Below are 20,237 nucleotides of genomic sequence, written 5' to 3' on the forward strand. Positions count from 1 at the left end.
CCTGAAAAACAGAGCTGTTTAGAAGAGTTTTATAGCAGACTCTGGGTGAAGTGTGGTTATATAACACATCTGTATCACTAGGGTGAGGTGCAAAGTGAGGGTCTTGTTCAGGTCACAGCCTTTGTGGGTACCATAGACTGTAAATAAACACGGACAACGCATCTTAACTTTCTCCCACAATCCAGAAATTAAGCAAAATATCCGGGATATGAGCATCTCCATCTTGTGCACGTGGAGCCAGAGTCTGTGCAGCAGCAGCTGGGATGGAGCTGCAGTAGTGAGGTCCTGCCGATACGAACTCTCGACCAATCGCAAGTCAGGCTCTGCTGCCAATCATGACATGTCACCATGTTTTAAATAAGCTAATTAAAGCCCAAATTCTCGAAAAGAAAAGTGCTGTCAGTGTGACAGAATCCATCTTTGAGAAAAAACATTTTTAAATTGTACTTTGACTTTTGTAGTTTTTCTCATTGCCCATCCACTTACTGGGAGGAGGTGGGATTTATGACCTATACTGCAGCCAGCCACTAGGTGGTGACCAAGATGCTGTCATGTCATTTATCCTTATATACCGTCTGTGGTGCGTACATTTAAGACATCACACTTAGTTGTTCAGAATTGTGTATAAATAAATATGTTTTAAATTGATGATTGACAATGTTTATAAAAAACATTTCATAACCACTTTCATACTGACTCACACCCTGTTTTGTGTATATTTGTGTATCTTTTCTCTGCAGACCAGAGGGACTTTGCATCAGTTGCATTTGGCCGATTTTTTGAGAATATAGTGAGACACAGATAGAGCTCTACCCCCCCCCCACACTCTGTCGTCTGCTGATTTCCATCCCTCATTACAGTCTGTAAATGAGGAACATGCTTTCACTTTACATAAACACAACACACACATACACGCACACACGCACACACGTACACACAAACACACGTACACGCACACACACACACACACACACACACACACACACACACACACACACACACACACACACACACACACACCACACTTTAGCTGTCGTCCCACCCCTCCTCCTATCGATCTCATCGATCAGGTCTTTGTCACTAAAGCCTGGGGGCCTCCACTGTATGTCAATACGATCCGTTTTAAAGTGAATCTGTCCGGAACCTTTAACCTGATGGTGCTGAGCTGCAGACAAACACCACAGCTGCTCAACATCTGCATCATCATGGAACTGGACGCGGTTTCTATAATGAAGTGTGAGACACCTTTCTCCTCTCGGCTCTAACACTGCCCGACATGATGCCTATGTTATGTTTATGAATTTTGTTTATTTATTTTAGACTTCACAACTCGGATTTTGAAATCAAATCGCATCTGTTTACTCTAAGCAACAGTTAAACAAAGAAAAGTCCACGCACACAATGTGTTGACCTCACACCAGCTGTAACACAGTCCCAAAGCTTCCAGGGAGGTTTCCTTGTCTTACCTGCAGCTGCAGATCCCGGTAATCTCTCGCTGCGTGTTGGATTCTTCTCTCTCCCTCCGCTCGGATCGTTGAGTTCCAGCTCCGAGCACAATGAACAGTTTCCTGTCAGTAAACACAGAGATGCTGCTGCTGAGTTCAACCTGCTGAGCTGCTGCTGCTGCTGCTGCGAGGAGCCGCGTGCGTGTGGCAGAAGCCGACTCCGGGCCGCGCGCACCGCCGGTCAGTGCGCGCTCTGGCGGCCGCACGGCATTTCAGTTTCCATCGTTAAAAATAAAAACAAACAATAAACGGTCTTTTTCATATTTCAAAACAATCATATGGTTTCAGATGTTTGAACACACGCGTCCACACAGCCGTTCTGAAGTAATCAAACCAAAATTAGCTTGGGAAGAAATGTAGGTGTGGCTGCACTTGACTGACATACATTTTCTGGCCCTTTCAATGGGTTTATCCATTCAGATAAATAGTTTCATTTACTAAGATTTTCATTTCCATTGATAAAACACTGTTTCCTGGCTTTGGAAAAACCACTCTGACACCTGCTTTGTCTTTAATTGTTCTGTACCTTACACACTAACCGACCTGGTCCAAAATCAAATTTGAACAAGGAACAATTGAAAAATATATCTTCTATGACATGCTCTGCTCAAAGTTATAGAGCTCACTTTAAACAAGGAATGACTTCAACATGCACCTTATTGATTTAGGATTTGTGCATTAATATGTAATTGCCCTCTCTGTGTAGGTTGTGGCTCCTGATTTAGAAAAATCCAGGATCAGCAATCAATACACAGTATGACTAGATGTCAGGCTGTCAAGGGTCTTCCTCGTCTAACCCTGTCCTAATGTACTGTGTAATGTAAAATTAGCTGCATGTGAGTCCTACTCTACCTGTCTGAGCAAATGGGTTTACTTCAGTAAATCATGTCAGTTTAGTCAGATAATCAGATAACATGACAGGAAGATAAGATCAGGATACGCTGCCATTCATGGAACTCACTCATTCTAAAATAAATAGACATCAATACACAAGGATCCCGCCTAAAACCAGCAGGCCATTATTAGGCTTATTCATCGTGCCTATTCTCTCTTATTAAACATCTGGTGAAATTTACAAAGGTGCCTATTGATCATCTCATCTTCGTCTTCAACTTCATCATCTTGGCCGGCCCAAGCCTTTAAGGGGCCCTCAGAATTTGATTGGGGGGACTCACTGCCTTCCCATTGCCAATTCTATATTGACAAATGCGGTGCTTGATTAATTACACACCCTCTGTAAATGTAACACACATATTATTAGTTGTGAATTGATCAAACCAATTATAATTGACATTATATTCCTGTGGGGAAAATGATTGAACTCACGCCCATTGCTCGGCTCTGCATGTGTCTTGTGGCACTTATTAAAAGCAGGTATTCTCTCTTGCACGGAGCCATAACTCAGTTACCGGCTTGACAGCAGTGTTTGATCGATGTTTATTGAATACCTTGTGACGTTTATCAAGACACTCATTAAACGTCTGCTGATTTATGATGCAGTTAATTGTCTCCTTATCAGATGAAATGTGAGCCTGTATTATGATTATTATTATAGCCCTGTTTTGCTTTAAGAAGCTTTGTTGCTTTTACTAAATATGAACAGCAGGGGGCAGCAGAGTCAACTAAACGTCTAACATAATCTGTTTAATTGTATCTCTATTATTATTCCGTCCCCTTGCACACTCAGCTTCTAACTCTAAAAACAAACAAAGTTTTTCAGACATTCTGGTAAAACAGCCTCCAACGACAGATAGAACCCTCGTATAGTGAACAAACAAAAATACCTTTGATCCTGGTAAACGTTGATGTGTGAGAAAACAGAAAGTTTTAAGTAATATATAAATCAACTTGCTTGACAAATTAGATAATGACAATATACTGTGATGTGTTGAGAAAAGTCCCCCTGAGTTTCCCCCCCTCTGCTGCCTGCCTCTCACGAACCTCAGAGCATCGTCGGCTGTGTGGCTGTGAGATAAGAGCATGATCGATTTGTTTTGCTGCGCAGACTGACAGTCAACCTTTGGCTGTTCAAATTAAATTACACAGAGCGAGAGGAAAAAGATGGGAGGATAAGGACGAGTGATGACGACGGATACTGCCTGAATGTAGAGAAAGCATTGATGGAATGACTGACGAAGAGGAGAGTCGCTGCAAAGAGTCTGAGGGGAGAGATGTATGGTTTTGAGAAATTGAGTTAGAAGTTACAAAGTAAACAGCTAATATAATATAACCTTCTGCGCTGACATCTGCTGGACACTCTGTGAACTAGTTAAACTAAATCTATGTATGTATGTATGTATGTATGTATGTATGTATGTATGTATGTATGTATGTATGTATGTATGTATGTATGTATGTATGTATGTATGTATGTATGTATGTATGTATGTATGTATGTATGTATGTATGTATGTATGTATGTATGTATGTATGTATGTATGTATGTATGTATGTATGTATGTATGTATGTATGTATGTATGTATGTATGTATGTATGTATGTATGTATGTATGTATGTATGTATGTGTGTGTGTGTGTGTGTGTGTGTGTGTGTGTGTGTGTGTGTGTGTGTGTGTGTGTGTGTGTGTGTGTGTGTGTGTGTGTGTGTGTGTGTGTGTGTGTGTGTGTGTGTGTGTGTGTGTGTGTGTGTGTGTGTGTGTGTGTGTGTGTGTGTGTGTGTGTGTGTGTGTGTGTGTGTGTGTGTGTGTGTGTGTGTGTGTGTGTGTGTGTGTGTGTGTGTGTGTGTGTGTGTGTGTGTGTGTGTGTGTGTGTGTGTGTGTGTGTGTGTGTGTGTGTGTGTGTGTGTGTGTGTGTGTGTGTGTGTGTGTATGTATGTATGTATGTATGTATGTATGTATGTATCTATCTATCTATCTATCTATCTATCTATCTATCTATCTATCTATCTATCTATCTATCTATCTATCTATCTATCTATCTATCTATCTATCTATCTATCTATCTATCTATCTATCTATCTATCTATCTATCTATCTATCTATCTATCTATCTATCTATCTATCTATCTATCTATCTATCATACAATTGCAATAATTTGGAATCGTAAGTTATTGTCATCTTTCACAACACAAATGACATTATCCATACCGCAGGATATTTAATATTATAAACTTTATTTAAAAATATTTAATACAAACCTGTTGTGTCTTCTCTGCAATTAACATGCAATTTCACATTTTTTATGTAATGAGTTTGACAACTTTATTTCATAATTATTTGCAGCAATTGAACACTGTTTTCTACCTTTAATATAGAAACAAACTACACCTCTTCCACATAAACTATACGATACTTGAGCCTGCTATTTCAATAACATATCAGATCTGCATTTTCGTTTGCCAATGTGAAAAACTTTTGTTTTGATAGTGTTTTTTTCTTATTACATATTTAAATGCATCTATGATACAAGGCTAAATACCATTTCCTTGTCATAAGAGTTTGATAACAACATTTAAGAAATCTTCAGCAATTTTTTAAAGATGTCAATTTGCCAATATATTGGTACGAGAATTTATTTACTCCACGACACCTGTATCAGCCCCCAAATTTCTGTTACCGTCACTCTGCAACTAAACAATATCTGTAGATATTTTACACTAAAAAGACTGAAACTTAGTAAAACACCATTGAACTGTTGAAATGCTTCCGTTCACAGAACGAGGACTGTGGATGTTGTCCCTGATCATCTCACTCAGTTACTAGCAACTATACATATGGGAATGTGAGGATTGTTTTAGGACAGACTTGTAAACATTAAAGTAGACAAACCATGAACAAAATCCTAAACGAGTGAAAGTATCTGGGGAATACTTTCTCTGTGGCGTCCCATCACATCTCATCAAACTCTTTGGCTCCGTATCGTCCGATTCAGGCCAATGAAGCGGCGAGCAGCAGTTTCTCTTCCCATCTTGCAGCTCTTCTGCGCTTCAGTAAGTGGCAACAACATCTATTAAAAGTCTGTTGTTACTCTGAGTTTTGTTGTTGGAAGAAAACAAGATCATGTCTCATGGCCTGAATTTACAAAGCACGGTCGTAAAGACGACTTAATTTTGAGGAAATTAGAGAAAGGAATCTGTGTTTATTTCCCCTTTTTTGTGTCCAAATACATTTCCTGTAAGAAATCAAGCTCAATAGTTGTATAAATCCACAAAGGCACACAAAGGCTGTTATCACAACAACAGAATTTATTGCATTCAAAGCAGATTAAAAGTTATAAGACTACAACTGACGAACATACTAAAGTCGTGTCTTGATGCACGAATGCACACGTGTTAATCAGCAAACAAAAAAAATTGCGTAAGCTGGTGTGTTTGCATGAGTTTATATACAAGAGTGTGTAATCAGATAAGTTGACTGTGTGAGCGTGTGTGTGTCATTTCTTTAACACAAAGGGAAGTCTTATTTTGAAGGTGCCTTTACAATACTACAAACTGGTACAAAGGATGCAGTGTGGAGGAGAGAAGGCGGAAGAGAGGAAGTGAGACAGACGACAGACCTACCCTCCGTCTGAGGAGTGTGGTAGTGAGTGATGGTCTGTGTGTGGGTGAGCATGCTTATGAGAGTGTGTGTCTGAGTGGGGCAGTGGGTGAGGGTGAGGATGAGCCCCGCTGAGGGTGTCGGGTAAAGTTGGAGCGTCCAGGCCGTTGTCTGCTGGGTACAGCTGCATCACTGCTCCCTCCTGGGCGCCCTCCTTACTGCAGGACTGGCAGCTGCAGTGGAAGATCCTCTCCACCAGCTTGTCAACATGAGGGGAGTCCTCACTGTCAGGGCACTCCAGAGTCACCTGTTCTCACACACACACACACACACACACACACACACACACACACACACACACACACACACACACACACACACACACACACACACACACACAGAGCTGAATGCCTCTGCTCCCGGTCTAAAGGTACCAAACCGTAGTCTACTGGGTTTGGTCAAACCAATCTCCTCTCAGTGGCCTTGTTTATTCTGTATCTGAACTTTATCCTAACACGAATTGAACTTTATTCGCTCTCTGTCTTAATCTTACATTTTTCCATACAGTTTTAATGATGTCAATTTGTTTTTGGTCCTCCTGCCATCATGTTTTTATTTCAGTTTGTGTTGTCTGATTATGTTGATAGCACAAAAGTCAATACACAAATAGGGCGAATTCAGGTAATCTGGGACATTGGGTGATGATGGACACCTACGCTCCAGTCTGTTTACTTCCTGTTACAAAATCTCTGCAACACAACTTTTACTCAGGCTGATCGATTAAGATGATGATGGTTCCCCAATAGAAATGATTGCATGAATAATATGTTATTGTTATTTTAGCTTGTTGTTGAATTTTAAGGTATTTTTAAAAAATGTGATTCACCTTTAATAGAATGTTTTGAAGGTATATTATAGTTACTTTTATGTAAGATACGGTTCTTTATTAAATAAAATATGACTTTTCTTGTTAATATGAATTATTGACATTTCTATGAATACTATACATTTTCTTATTCATTTGTCATAATGATTTTAATAAATTGGTTATATTGAGCTTGTCATGCATAAAGCAAGCCGAATATAAGATTACAAAGGGACCTGTCCAAGATTGGCAATTTTTATTTTTTGGCACAAGGAACACTGAAAGCTGTGTCTTGTCTCCTCTGAGTATGATATCTCCATTCTTTCTTCTGGTGTGGTAAGAAAATTATTTAATGATCACAGAAAGGTATGTTGATCCAATATGTAAAACAGATTTAAGAATACGTAGTAGAAGTCAAAATTGCAGAAAATGTCTCAGATGAACCAAATTCACCCTATGATAAACAGATCACGAACAACCCGCTCTCTGTGTAAATCTCTGTGTTGTACAAGCTCAACTGTTTCTCCGGACCTCACACAACTTCACCTCACTGTGTTTTCCACAGAAAAGTATCATTCAGCAGTTTTATCAAGATCAAGTGCCAGAGCAGCACGAAGCCGAGTCCCCCTTCATGAGAGCTGGCTTTGTGTTGTTTCTAACTCCATTTTTGTTTAAAGTCCTGCAGCAGCAGTCACGACCAGGGAGATAAACATCCAGTTCCAGCTAATTAGAAGTAAGAGGAGACTGTGGATGCATTTTCTCGGGCCTCCTGCATGCAACAAAAATAGCAAGACAACTAATAAAGTAATGGCTGTGGGCTCTAGATTCAATATTTAGCTCTGAAACATGAGGAGGCCTCACCTGTGGTCCCGCCCGCCCAGTCTACCTGTCAGCTTTCGAAACTACATACACTAAACCACAAAACTGTTGTTATCACAGGACTGGAATTCCTCTGGCTTAAAGGGACAATAAACCCATGTGATTCAGACTCCAACTAATGAAGAACCACAGACATCCTGGGTTTATGTTTTTTTTCCTCTCCTTTTTATTTGCTAGTGAACAGCACATGCTTGCCATTTTTCACGCTGGAAACCTGCGGTTTATGTGTGAGTTTGACGAGTCAGTGTTGGTGTGCGCTTGCCACATGAGCTAATGTGCAATAACTCTTACCACTTCCCACTGTGTCTGAGCAGGCATGCAGGAGTCACAGTGCACCAGAGACTCGGTCGACTGAGGGAACGTGTTGGGAACACTGTAACTGAAGCACTGGCCCAGACAAGCTCTGCAACGAGGAGGAGAGAGAGCATCATTTTATTGGGCCTCCACACACGACATGTTTCATTCAACTGCATGGCCAGAGAGATCATGCTTGTATGTGAGCAAAAAAACAAACCAAAAAAATGTAAACCAACACAAATTCACTGGGGTTAATGTTCATCTCCAACTGCGATACTGTTACATTACAATTCACATTTCAAGTAGAAATCAAACGATCGCATACTAGGTCAGAAAGTAAAATAACGTGTAGTTAGTTTGGTTCTTTTCATGGGATTTGTTGACAATAAGAAAAAATACTAACATCGCCAGCCTTGACCTTTAAAGCAATACTACGCCAACTTTACTGAGTAACAGCGCCCGCTGTAGCCATTATTTCTGTTCTGCAATTGAGTGGTTTTGCATGTAGAGAAAAAACAAAGTCTATAGATTGTTTCGTCCCACTCCCTGAACTGAAACACATGTGACTGTAGGGTTTTATAACCCATGATCTGCATCTTCCTGAACAAGAAGAGCTGCTTCTGTTGCAAATACACTAAACTATGTTTAGAATTCTTCATATTTCAAAAGTATCCCAATAACTATCAGAGATAAACACTGCAGTTTTCCATCCTTATTTAGATTTTTTAAATGCAGTTTTCCACCTATAGAGGCTGCTAATTCTTACATTAATTTTGGAACATGTTTACAGTATGTGTTGTTGTTAGTAATTCGTTTTTTTAGATATACATCAATGGATCATCTGTCACACATAAGTGTCATTATTTTAATACTCTGTGATAATAATAATTATTATTTCATCGACAGCACTTTTTGAGCAAAGGGCAGAGAGTGCTTACCAGTGCATGGAGGCAGCATGAAAAAAACAGAGGCAGATATGAACACAACATCAAAATACAATACAGCTTAAATGATACTTACTTAAAATGTTTATAATCAAGCTTTAAAAACACAGAGCTGTGTTATGCAGTCAACTACAGTTAATCTAAGACAAGAAGCTAAATCTATATAAACTAATTTAAAGACAGGATTTTAAAAACTGAGACAGTATCATTACACTGAATCCAAAGCTGAGGTGTCATTACAGCAAGAGCTCGATCCCCACTTGACCTCAACCTGAGCTCTGGAACAGCTAAACGATATGAGCAGCAGATTTAAGAGGCCTTTTAAGATACTAAGACTTAACTGTGTAACTTTAAGGAAACCAGGGAAAATACAAGAATCTAAACTGTTACTGTAGCTACTGTTGTATGTGTGGGATTATGGTAAATAACTCTCAATGTGTAAGATCACTTTTATGAGCTGCTTGAAGTAAAGTACCTCAATATTTTTTTCATCAGGACCAATCTCCATTGTGTCCTTCAAACTGAACTGAATCACTGAGAATCAAACTTATTGACATTTCCACATTGCTCTCCCTCTTCTCTCCAGCTGCACTGAGAGACAGGGACAGAGGGACAGAGAGGGCCTTCATCCTGACCTGTTTTGAATAGAGCGAGGCTGACATCCCGTGTGCCCGACTATCTGTGTGATGTTCTTGGCTTCGCACCAGGCGCTCTTGTCAGGGAACAACGCCAGGCGGTTGATGTGTGCAGGCGGTGCCGCTGAATACAGTGCAAACAGTGCGCAGCAAATCTGAATCCTCTGCCACATGACTGAACCTACAGGGGCAGAAAAACCCTCAGCGTTACCACCCTGTTAAACCTGGTACCAGACAAAATCACACAATGTTTCTACACGTCCTCTGATGTGCTCGGACTTCTTCTGTTTGAATATATAACATGAAATGTGAACTTTCAATATGCCTTCTATAGTGGATTGAAAACTTCCTGGTATTTAGCAGCTTGAAAAACCAGAGGCCCAATGGGATTCATATTGTGTCCGGTTATCAGATTTGTCTCATTTGAATGATTAATAGAGACAATAAGATGAAGTAGGGAGAGGTGCTCCAAACACCTGAATGTAAAACCAAGGCATCCCAGTGCTCTCTTCCACATCATCTTTAAAAATGCCTTACCCAGTCACGTCATTTACAACCTCCTAAATTCTTTTCTCCTGCTGCTTATGAAAAAAAAAGTGGCCAGTGGTCACCCAGGTTGACTTCTTTACGCACTTTTCAGCACTTCCATATGTGTCTGACACAAGTAACCTGACCTTGTCGGCAGAGAATCGGCAGAGCCATCTGGGCCACGCTGAAGATTTAAAACATGGAGGGGCTGCCGGGGCACACCGCTGTGAGGGGGCAGGACCTGCTTTCATGAATATACATACGACTTCTCTTCTTTCTTTCTCTTCTCTTTTGGACACGCTTCAAATGAACTCTCAAAAGTTCAGGCTAAGATTTCAGTCACAATGGTGAAAATTATAATTTCTTTTCTTTCTTCATGTGGAATTAAGTCTCAGGGAGCAGTTAAAATTGTTAGAGTAATGCATACAATAGAAAGATTATACCTAAAACGTTAGAAGTATTTTAAATAAGTGTGGCAATAAAATGTTGACTTCTAAAAATGTAAGATTTTTTTTTTTTTCACAATTTTGAACCAATTCAGTTTTAATCGTGTAGTTTCTTGAATGGACAAGTTTTCATTAGCATTGAAATAAGATTCTGATGTGGGAGCAGCTGTAACAGTCATTTTAAGTTTACTACAGAAAAGGCTAAGCAACTTGGTTGTTTTCAGAATTTTTTAGTCCATTACATTTTAACATAGTCTCTTATAATGGACCAGTCTCCACTAACATAACGTAAAGTAACAAACTGTAGAAGTTCAAGTGAACGTCTGTTTGGCTTAAAGCTTCTTCTTCCTCTGGCCTTTTTGTCATGTTCATTAATCGACTTTATTTCGTCATGTATGTCAAGAAAATATAATTTCCTTAATTATTTCACAGTCAGAACTCAGTGTTTAGTTGACTATTGAAATTTGTGCCTAAAAAATGTTTTATCTAAATTTGGAGCCAATTCAATTTTAATAGTGTAGAGTCGTATAGCAGACCAGTTTAGAGTAATGTAACGTAAAGTAAAAGTTACAGTGAACGTCTCAGCAAAAAGGGAGGATGTCTTCTTCTGCCTTTTTTCTTTTTCCTTAATCTATATCAATGAAATATAATTTATTTACAATTTAAATAAAGTCAAAACTTTCCTCGAGTTCTCGTTCTTCAATGTGGGAGCAGCTCAAACAAACATTTTAAAAAGTGAAAGTTTAAACAGCTTCAAAAGGAGAAAAGTACCTGATTTAACGTGTTAGATTGCAGATAGTGAAGTATATGGCGTTACTTTCCAAAGTCAAAAAGTATTTTCCGAGGCCCAGCAGTGGTCCCGCTGGAGACACTCACCGGAGGAACAGCCGGTTGATCACCGAGCAACGTCCCGCTGAGCTGAGCCCTGACGCGGGGCTGGAGAAGGCAGGGGTCGGGCTGCTGGTCGGACAACCTCCGGACTCCGGGGATCAAAGGAAACTCTGAGCACAAGTCAGCGGCTCCGTGTGTCATACGAAAGTTACATCATCCGGAAAGAATAAAGAACCGTTCCTCCGTCCTGGTGAACGCTGCCGCGGGGAAGGATGGAGAGATGGGCTCTATCTCATCTCCGGGTCCATCAGCTCTGAGCGTCCCTCTCCTTTGTTTCCCCCCCACTCACCTAAATTCCCAAGTAAGTAAGAAGAAGAAACAACACAAGTTTCCAGGTTGTTGTGTTTGGTGGTGAAGCTCCGGAGCGAGGGGTGAGGCAGCGGTGCAGCCCTGTGACACTCCGGGGTCCTGCTGCGCCGTTTCTGGACGGGAGAAAACGCGGAGGGAGGGATGAAGGCACGGAGGGAAGGGGGGAGGGAGGGAGGGAAAGTGTTGGGTCGGTTTCAAAAGTTTCCCCAAGTAGGAGCGAGCCGAGACCACAGATCAGATTTACTGGACAAATATGCAAATCCAAGGAGATGAGACAGATAGGGTGAGCACTCACGGTCCTGTGGGACACTTCTGGTCCAGCCTTGACATCCTAGGTTTTCAGATTTTAAAAGTGAAACGGTAATAAAGCGGTGTAGTAATCCGGTACAAGTGGGAAACAGATGTGGATGCCTGCTCTGAGCCACACTCCTCTCTCCATAGGCACATGAAAAGCACCTTTAGTAGTCTGTAGTAATATGAAGAGCAGGTTACTCCGACCATATGCTGATGACACCTTGGTTTCATTAAGGCCCCAAAATATGTTTGACAGACTCTGGAGGAGCAGGAGTCGCTGGAAGGCAGTGTGTTCCCTGCTCTCGCTGCCATGTGAGCCGGATCCGTTTGTTAAATATGATTGAAATAGGAATTTGGGGGATAAACCTGCCTTTTGATGCGCAAATCATACATGTCCGTGTATTTTCATGGTTCAAAAGCTCTCGACTGTACCTCAAAGGAGGAATGATTGGAGAAATGAGTGTTTGAATCCTCCAGGGGGAAAAGAAATACACACATTGGGGTCCAAAAGTCTTTAAAGGGGATAATCCCCTGCATGACCTTTACCTTGTATTAGAAATGCATAAGCTTCATATTATTTATTTCTTATCCCTTATCTTAAAGGGATAAAATGGTCCTTTCATCCGACACTGTACTCTTTACAATCTTTCCATGACTCACTTGTGTAAGCACCAGCACTTCACTGCACGTCCATGTACAGGATGAGATGAGATGAGCTAAAGACCCAACTAACGGGTCAAAATCACTTCTGTTCCTTCTTCCTTTGGCTTATATGTGACGTTGTGTGAGTCCATCTGCAGAAGCCAAATTAAATCGCAGAAAGACCAGCGTTGACTTTGCTCTTAATTCAAAACAAATTGCCTCCATAACCTATAATTTTATCTTCCATATAGTAAGTACTTGTCTACACTTCACTAGTGTTTGTACCAAGTCTCTGATTTTAGCTTCTCTTCACTGGCTTCCAGTAAATTGTAGAACTGATTTTAAGAGTTTATTTCTGACTTTTAAGGCTTGCTCACCTAATCACATTTTAGATCTTTTGACACCACATGTGACCGGTTGTGACCTGAGATCCTCAGTGAAGGCCCTTTACTCATCATTCCACAGTCCTGGCTGTGGACCCGAGGTAACGGGTCCTTTTCTGTCAGAGCTCCAACTCTGAGGAAAACTCTCCCTGAGGAGATCCACCTGACAAATTCTCCTCTTTTAAAACTTTCTCAAAGGCACATTGTTTCCCCGTGTGTTTTCTTCAGGTTCTGATCTTACTATTTCAACCATATTACAATGTTTTATTTGATCTTTTTACTCTTTTCTCATTTCAAATTATATTTTATTTTTGTAGAGCTCTATTGCTGTTAGATCTTCAAAAGACATTTGTTTTCTATTGTTCACCTTCAATTATATGTTTTAAACTTGAAAGGCACCTAGTAATTGTAAAAAAGTTTATTATTATTGTATGAATGCTGCATGATGCTGCATGATGCCGCAGGGCCTCGTGATGTTTCATAGGTAATATATAAACTGCAAAAAAGGTATTAAGTATTTTATTAACTCCAGCTTTGAATGTCCTGTAGTGGAACAAAGAGAATTTTCATCTGAAAATTATATAGCTAAACACAATGTTAAGCGCCAGTGCCTGGAAATTGATGTCATGGAAAGTAATAAAGCACTAAATCTGCTTATTTGAATTCCATCCCCATTGGCCTCATTGTCTTTTAAAAGTAAATCAGCTGCAGCAGTTTGAGCCTGGAGTCATGCAGCAGCACACGTGCACGTCTCACCTTTTATTTCATGACATTCACCAGCACTGGTTAACCAGTTCTTCCCCATTAGATAAATAAAAAGGACTGGATAAAGTTATTCGATCGGTTATTGTAAATCATCGTGGAGACATTTTTCAGACAGGCACAGACAGGTACAGACGATGGGTTTAGCTGTCCTGATACACCTCACCTGTGTGACCAAGCAGTTCCCCTCTCATCCCCCATCACCCTCACACACACACACTAACACACACACACACACATACATCCCATTCCTACACTTCATCCCGTCAGTGCTCCCTTGCTCACAGGTGTTCAGCCTGGCTGGACTTCATAAGCCCCCCTATCTGTTTCACGCTTCACTTGCAAACAAATATTTTAATGGACAGGGGATGAGTGACACGGCTTAATTTCTGACAGGGTTACTCTGTGTCTAAAGCACCGCACTACACCCAGCGCTGAAGAAAACAGGCCTTTGAACACACTGAAGTGGGTTTAGATCTGTTGTGTGCAGGAATGTACTGTATGTGCTTATACTTAACATTGCTAAGAAAACCTTTCCTGCGACGGAGGGAGGGAAAATGTGAGTGTGTAGCAGAGTGGGCATGCAACGGTGGATTTATTACTTTGATGTGAACGCGTACAACATGCGTAATGTTCAGACATGCAAAGTGAAGAACTCACCTGTTAGTAATAACACCGAGCTCCAGTCCAGAAATGGCATTCCTCTGCATTCCATGGATTGTGCTTCACCAGGGGGGCTGGATAAACATGTGCGCATGTACGCACACAATCCCTCTTCTCTCCAAGCAGACCCATGAAATCATACATAAGTGATCAATCACACTCAAAACAACCTCAGCCAATGAATACACAGGATGTAAGAGATTCCTGCTGATATGAAGATGCGATTTTCAAACTCCCAGTGACGAGAACAGTTACGGTCACAGAAACACACTCGTCTGAAAACAGGACCACATTACAAGACCTACACTATCCTTATGGTCTAAGAGCTTTCTTTCTTGATATCAAAAAAGTGAATCTATAAATCAGAAAGCAGTTTTTTCATAGCAATAGGAAGTATCTTAGTGTCCTTGAGCAAGACACTGAACCCCTAATAAGACATGCAATGTGTTTTGACGAAATAAAGCGCTTCATTAATCCAGCATGTTTGTAATTTCCGATATTTCCTTCACATACTGTATTTTCCTTAATTCCATCTTTGTGTGCGAGTTTTCATCCTCCCACTCTCCGGGCTGCAGATGCTGAACCTGGCCCTCATTCCAAAACAGCAGGAGTTCAAGTCTCCCAGCTCATTAACACACAAAATTTACTCCCACCCCCAAAACCACATTTTTTTCCTTCTTAAACACGCACACAGAAAAAACAGAGACTGAGACAGACAGAGTTTTCCATAATGACTTTATTAAATACATTGACTACTCTTTTGTTACAAACACGTGCATCCTTGGACACCAGCGCCATGGCAGAAAGGAACAGCACAGAAAACAAAGACAACAGAAAAACAGATGAGCGACTCTGTGGTAAATCCTCATCTTCTTTAGTCCTTCATTACTGGTCCTGAGGATTAACATGCAAACACACACAGAAATCATGTGTCATGACAGGTCAGAGTGTCATCAACCTCAAACAAAACGACTCATCTCACCCCGGCGCTCACCTTAACCACACGTCCGTGAATCAGGTACGGTGACCTGAACTCATGCTGGCAGTTGGCATATCCCATGCCCAGTCCCAGACCTGAACCCAATGACACAGGCCACGTCCGACCTACCAGAGGGGGGAAGAAAATATGGAATTTTTAAATACAAATCTTTAAAGAAAAGAACATTGATTTACTGGGTTAACTTGATAAAGATCACTTACGTTTAAAGAAAAGGACGGAGAACACGATGCCCACACCAAGGCCAGTAACTGCAGGGAGGAAGCAACAAAGTATGAGTAACTAGATCAAAAATACACGTACTAATGATTTGACTTAAATACTCAGGTAATGGGATCACGTCTGAATCAGGATGTAAACTGGCATAGATGTAAATCTGTTGTAATGAGGTCCGCAGGGGGGGCCGCTATTACATTTTCGAGTTGGTAAATAGCAGCAAAGTTAGTATGACATTGCTCATTAGGGAAAGGGAGGGAGAGAAAAAGCAGCGAGAGCTCAAACGTCCAAGAGAGGAAGAAACCGTTGAAGGGGTGCGAGAAAGGGGGAACGGAGTTAAAAAGGAGCCAGGTCAGTATTCATGAGGCAGAGGGCAGGGGAGGTAATGGGTAAACACGTGCACATACACGCAGGTTAAGTGATGTCTTGACACCGTGGTCGAGTAAAAGGTTAGTCAGAGGCACAGAAGTTGCCTGGGTTGTTAGGAGTGCTGCGACCAGAGCGGGATCTGGAGGTGGAATGTGTTTGTGTGCTTAACTTCACCTCGCTGCAGGCCATACCGCACCCAACAGCACACCAGCCAGCACAGAAAACACATAAAAACAAGTATTTGGGCCCCTCCGAGTCTTAATTGGATTCAGAGCTATGCAGCATGACCTCTTTGCCTGAACCAGAACCTTCAAACTGTTTCCTATTACAAAATCTACACATGTCATACAGGACCACAAAAGCTCCTGTGCGTCCTCGTTATCACGACACGTCGACAAAAAAAAAAGAAAATCACTGTCCTCTGCATCCTTGTCGAGAAAACATTCAGTTCAAGTTGAGTTTCTCATTCTGTTACAGCCTCCCTCTGTCTTTGCTCTCCAGCCAGAGCATTTTTGAAACCTACGGTTTTTCCACTGAGTGAAATACAGTAAAAAGCACTGGCAAAATGTGAGGGTAGATCAACATCTCATTTTGGCATAATTTCCCTTCGTCTGGACATCTCCAAGGGGGATGGATTATAACAAAAACATTTGTGCTGGAGTAGAGTGATTGTATAACCCACAGGCCTGAGAACGCACAATAAGTTCTGTGGACAGATCCAGAGCCGGTTAACTGCATTGTTATTTCTCTCATTACCGCGGTTTCTGCGAATGGCATCAATGACACATTCACTTGCGATCATCACGAGTTAGTGAATTATACTGCTGGCCTTTTTTTCTCCTCAACATTGTTTTTTTAAATGATTGTGAAAGCACATTACTTTGTAAAACTCTGCTTGGAGGGGCGACTGTTGAGCTGAGCTGTAATGAAATAAATAATCTCACCAAACATTACTAAGACATTGCACTAAATCAACATGGTGGTTTTAATTGCAAAGCTCTACTTTCAAGTTAATTTTCCATTTTTTGTACTTTAAGTCGACCGCTCGGCTGCAGACTGAAATGTCTCAACAACTTGAAGGTGCAGTGCACTGATTTAGATTTTGATGTGTTTTGTCACAATGAGGTATTTGGGCTTTCTTTAAGTGAAATAATCCAAACAACTATTTACTTTAGGTTCTTATTACTGACTCGCAAAACTAACGTCATTCACATCAAACTCAGCTGATGGTTATGGTTAAAAAGCTAATGATAGCATGCTAATGTACTGTACTTGTTAACATGGTGAAATTTAAAGTCGCTACACATCAGCATGGTAACATTGTTACTGTGAGCAAGTTAATATTGAATTCAAAACACCACTTCATCAAAGTAAAGCCTCACAAAGTCTCCAATGTTGCTGTGGAGTCTTGGTCTTGTTAATACAAAGCATATACAGGGCACAGGGATGGAAACGTGTATATGTAGGAAGAAAAACACTGTACAGAATTATTTACAATATTATTTTTGAAGTGCAAACGTAAATACATGTAATTGTGAGGGACAATCGGCTTGGCTGGTTCAGTTTTTACTGAGAAATATGTTCTGCTCTTTTGAGTTAAAGTTAAATGCAGACCTTTCAACATCACCATTATCAGCTCAAACCAATGAGACTGTGCTGAGTTGTACTTCAATTATTACTCGCCTCTCACCCTAGTTCCTCATATAAATACCATGTTTCCAATAAACACTGTTTTTTCCTCCTCTGAAGAGGATGTTACTGATTGTTTCCCTGTGTAGCGTCCATCCACATGCAATTGGTTTCTCGTTCCCTTTGCTAAAAGAAGTTGGATTTGACTTCCCTCGTGGTTTCTTCACTTTTATCATTGGCCAGTTGGCTACTGTGTAAAATCCTGAGCTTCCTTTATAAGCACAGCGCTTCTCCTTTGTAGAATATCCAAGAGATTGACCACAAAATCTGTGGTTCTAAATATATACAAGTAGGCTAAAGGCGTTATTGATACACTCACACAATGCGACACAAAGTAGGCCAGAGATTGTGTTCCTGAATCATCATATTAAGTTTTGACTAACCAAAAAAATGTACTTTTTAAACACGCCAGGTTAGCATATGCAGCTGAGTTTCTATGACTAACAGACACGTTGGTACAGCTGGCAATTCGCTACACCGAGCTCAAAGAGACGCCACAATACAGATGTTTTTCCTTCCAGCAAGAAATATTTCACTGAGCCAGCGCTGACTTCACTGGTGTCTTCTGGTACAGACAGTTTACCAGTCTGAGCATTTCGAGTGCTTCAGTACTGGACTGAACCAAATACTATTGATTAACTTGATCCCAAACAACACAGAGAGAGACCGATGATCTGCTTTGATATTAGTTAGTTTCTCCTCTCTCCCTGCTTCTCTTTATTCTGATAATTGGCCAAATCTAGCAAAGTCACAATATAATTGTAAATATATACTTTATTAGCTGAACAGAGCTGTAGAGTGTTTGTTCACTTCACGTCATGCTAGTGTGTTCAGTAACAAATGATATATGGAAATAGAGCATTTGAAATGTAGTTTTCTTTAAACAGTCTAAAGGGTACATGTCTATTTTTGTTTTATAGCAATGATGTAACCGTCACAGAGTGTGTGGCAGTAAAGTTCTGAGGAAAACTATCTGTCACCTCTAATTCTAGACATAGATGTATTTATGTTCATTTTGACTGACATGATTTTGGAATGTCATTTGCTTGGTAAACAAGAAATCTTATGAGGACAAGATAACTGTAAGTCACTATTTTATGCTCATTTTATCAGTGGTAACATATCTATATGTAAACAATAACAATATATTGCGGGATGATTGTTTACTTAATGTGTTTTGTATCCAGATATGACTTTAGGCTGATTAAATTTACACTTGGTATAATGAGTGTCTCGCCCTGTGATCTGATCGCCCTGTCCAGCTCAGGTTAGAGCCCTCTCTCATTTGCATGGGTCCAAAAACCAATTACAAAAAAAGAAAAGACAGAAGAAGACAGAAGGAGATGGCAGCCATCTGTGATGCTGTGTCGGCCTCGATGCATTAACAGGTGTCTTGGAAAATTTAAGGATTGAGGAGAGGGCTGCATCATGTGTTCATCGGCTGCACATTCCTCCTGGTTAGGAACAGTTTGTGGATTGCGGACGTATTTGCATTTACACTTCAATGCGTTCACAATCTGATAGTGACAACCTCCAGGGGTTGTTTGGCCAATCTGATCCTATTTATACCTGTACTTTCATGTGATCAGGCTCTGTCCAATTGCACCTTTTATAGTGGGTTGTAAATGGGGTGAAAATTGAGATTCAGAGTCCAACCACACTCCTCATCTTATGTTGGCTGATACGCATGTTTTTTCTATTTCTCATATAAATACCCAAGGGTTCAGGCTTGTTTGTACGTTGCATAGGATCAAACCTGAAAACACTGATGTGGTGAATGGTACTGTCAGATTCATGTAGCTCGGCGTGGATGCAGCCCGAGTGGAGACTCAACCTCTGACAGTCTCCGCCAAAACCACATGTTCCTGGTATTTTATTTTGACACCCCTGAGAAACCCACTGAGCGAGGCTTTAGTTTTGATGGGCTGGAACACGATGAACTCAGGAGCGTTTTTCTCCCTGCTGCCTTTAAAATGTAAAATATTGATTTAGGCTTGTGGGTGATGTAATGAGAGGAGTGAGATAAGACAGACAGAGACACTGACGCATGTGTCCCCCCCCCGCTGCTCAAAAACTGAGAGAGAGGACACTATTACACCAATCCCGAGGCCACGTGGTCTTTCAACATCAGACTTTTCCTCTGTAATAAACGAAACTCGCAGTCGAATCCATTCAGCGGACATATTGACCTCAGTAAAGTGTCTCAGCTCGGTCACACGGATCTCCATCAGAGAATGACCTCTACTGCAGCCTGGACCTGAACCACAGTCTGCAGCCCGGGGGTCAAGGGAGGTCAGACCCTGGGGACAGTGTTACATTATCACATGACATGCAGTGAAGGTAATTCACCTGTTTTCACAGCTGTATCTGCGAGGCAGCGATCCCATTTCCGTCCCTGTTCTCCTGCCATCTTTTCTGCCGGGAAA

The 20,237-nt window shown here is 40.9% G+C and overlaps 2 protein-coding genes across 2 annotated transcripts; both read right to left on the reverse strand.

The window, feature by feature from the left end:
* Positions 1–5,799: 5,799 nt before the first annotated feature.
* On the reverse strand, positions 5,800–11,538 carry nbl1 (NBL1, DAN family BMP antagonist). Its single transcript, XM_061070621.1, has 4 exons — positions 11,473–11,538; positions 9,623–9,803; positions 8,038–8,149; positions 5,800–6,309 (listed from the first exon to the last, which is right to left on the reverse strand). Exons 2-4 carry the CDS (start codon positions 9,793–9,795, stop codon positions 6,022–6,024), a joined length of 573 nt encoding a protein of 190 aa, XP_060926604.1. The 5' UTR covers positions 9,796–9,803; positions 11,473–11,538; the 3' UTR covers positions 5,800–6,021.
* A 3,720-nt stretch (positions 11,539–15,258) lies between these two features.
* Positions 15,259–20,237, reverse strand: LOC133000318 (MICOS complex subunit Mic10-like). Its single transcript, XM_061070216.1, has 4 exons — positions 20,161–20,237; positions 15,741–15,788; positions 15,535–15,644; positions 15,259–15,434 (listed from the first exon to the last, which is right to left on the reverse strand). The coding sequence occupies exons 1-4, from the start codon at positions 20,219–20,221 to the stop codon at positions 15,426–15,428; spliced, it is 228 nt and encodes a 75-aa protein (XP_060926199.1). The 5' UTR covers positions 20,222–20,237; the 3' UTR covers positions 15,259–15,425.

This window comes from Limanda limanda, chromosome 4 (genome assembly GCF_963576545.1).
Source record: "Limanda limanda chromosome 4, fLimLim1.1, whole genome shotgun sequence".
NCBI classification, from domain to species: domain Eukaryota; kingdom Metazoa; phylum Chordata; class Actinopteri; order Pleuronectiformes; family Pleuronectidae; genus Limanda; species Limanda limanda.

Coding starts and splice junctions, on each gene's coding strand:
- nbl1 (XM_061070621.1), bottom strand. CDS start 9,795: ATGTGGCAGAGGATTCAGATTTGCTGCGCACTGTTTGCACTGTATTCA. Junction 8,150..9,622: donor CCTCGCTCTATTCAAAACAG/GTCAGGATGAAG, acceptor TCCTCGTTGCAG/AGCTTGTCTGGGCCAGTGCT. Junction 6,310..8,037: donor CTCAGACACAGTGGGAAGTG/GTAAGAGTTATT, acceptor GTGTGAGAACAG/GTGACTCTGGAGTGCCCTGA.
- LOC133000318 (XM_061070216.1), bottom strand. CDS start 20,221: ATGGCAGGAGAACAGGGACGGAAATGGGATCGCTGCCTCGCAGATACA. Junction 15,789..20,160: donor AGATACAGCTGTGAAAACAG/GTGAATTACCTT, acceptor TCCTCCCTGCAG/TTACTGGCCTTGGTGTGGGC. Junction 15,645..15,740: donor CTCCGTCCTTTTCTTTAAAC/GTAAGTGATCTT, acceptor CCCCTCTGGTAG/GTCGGACGTGGCCTGTGTCA.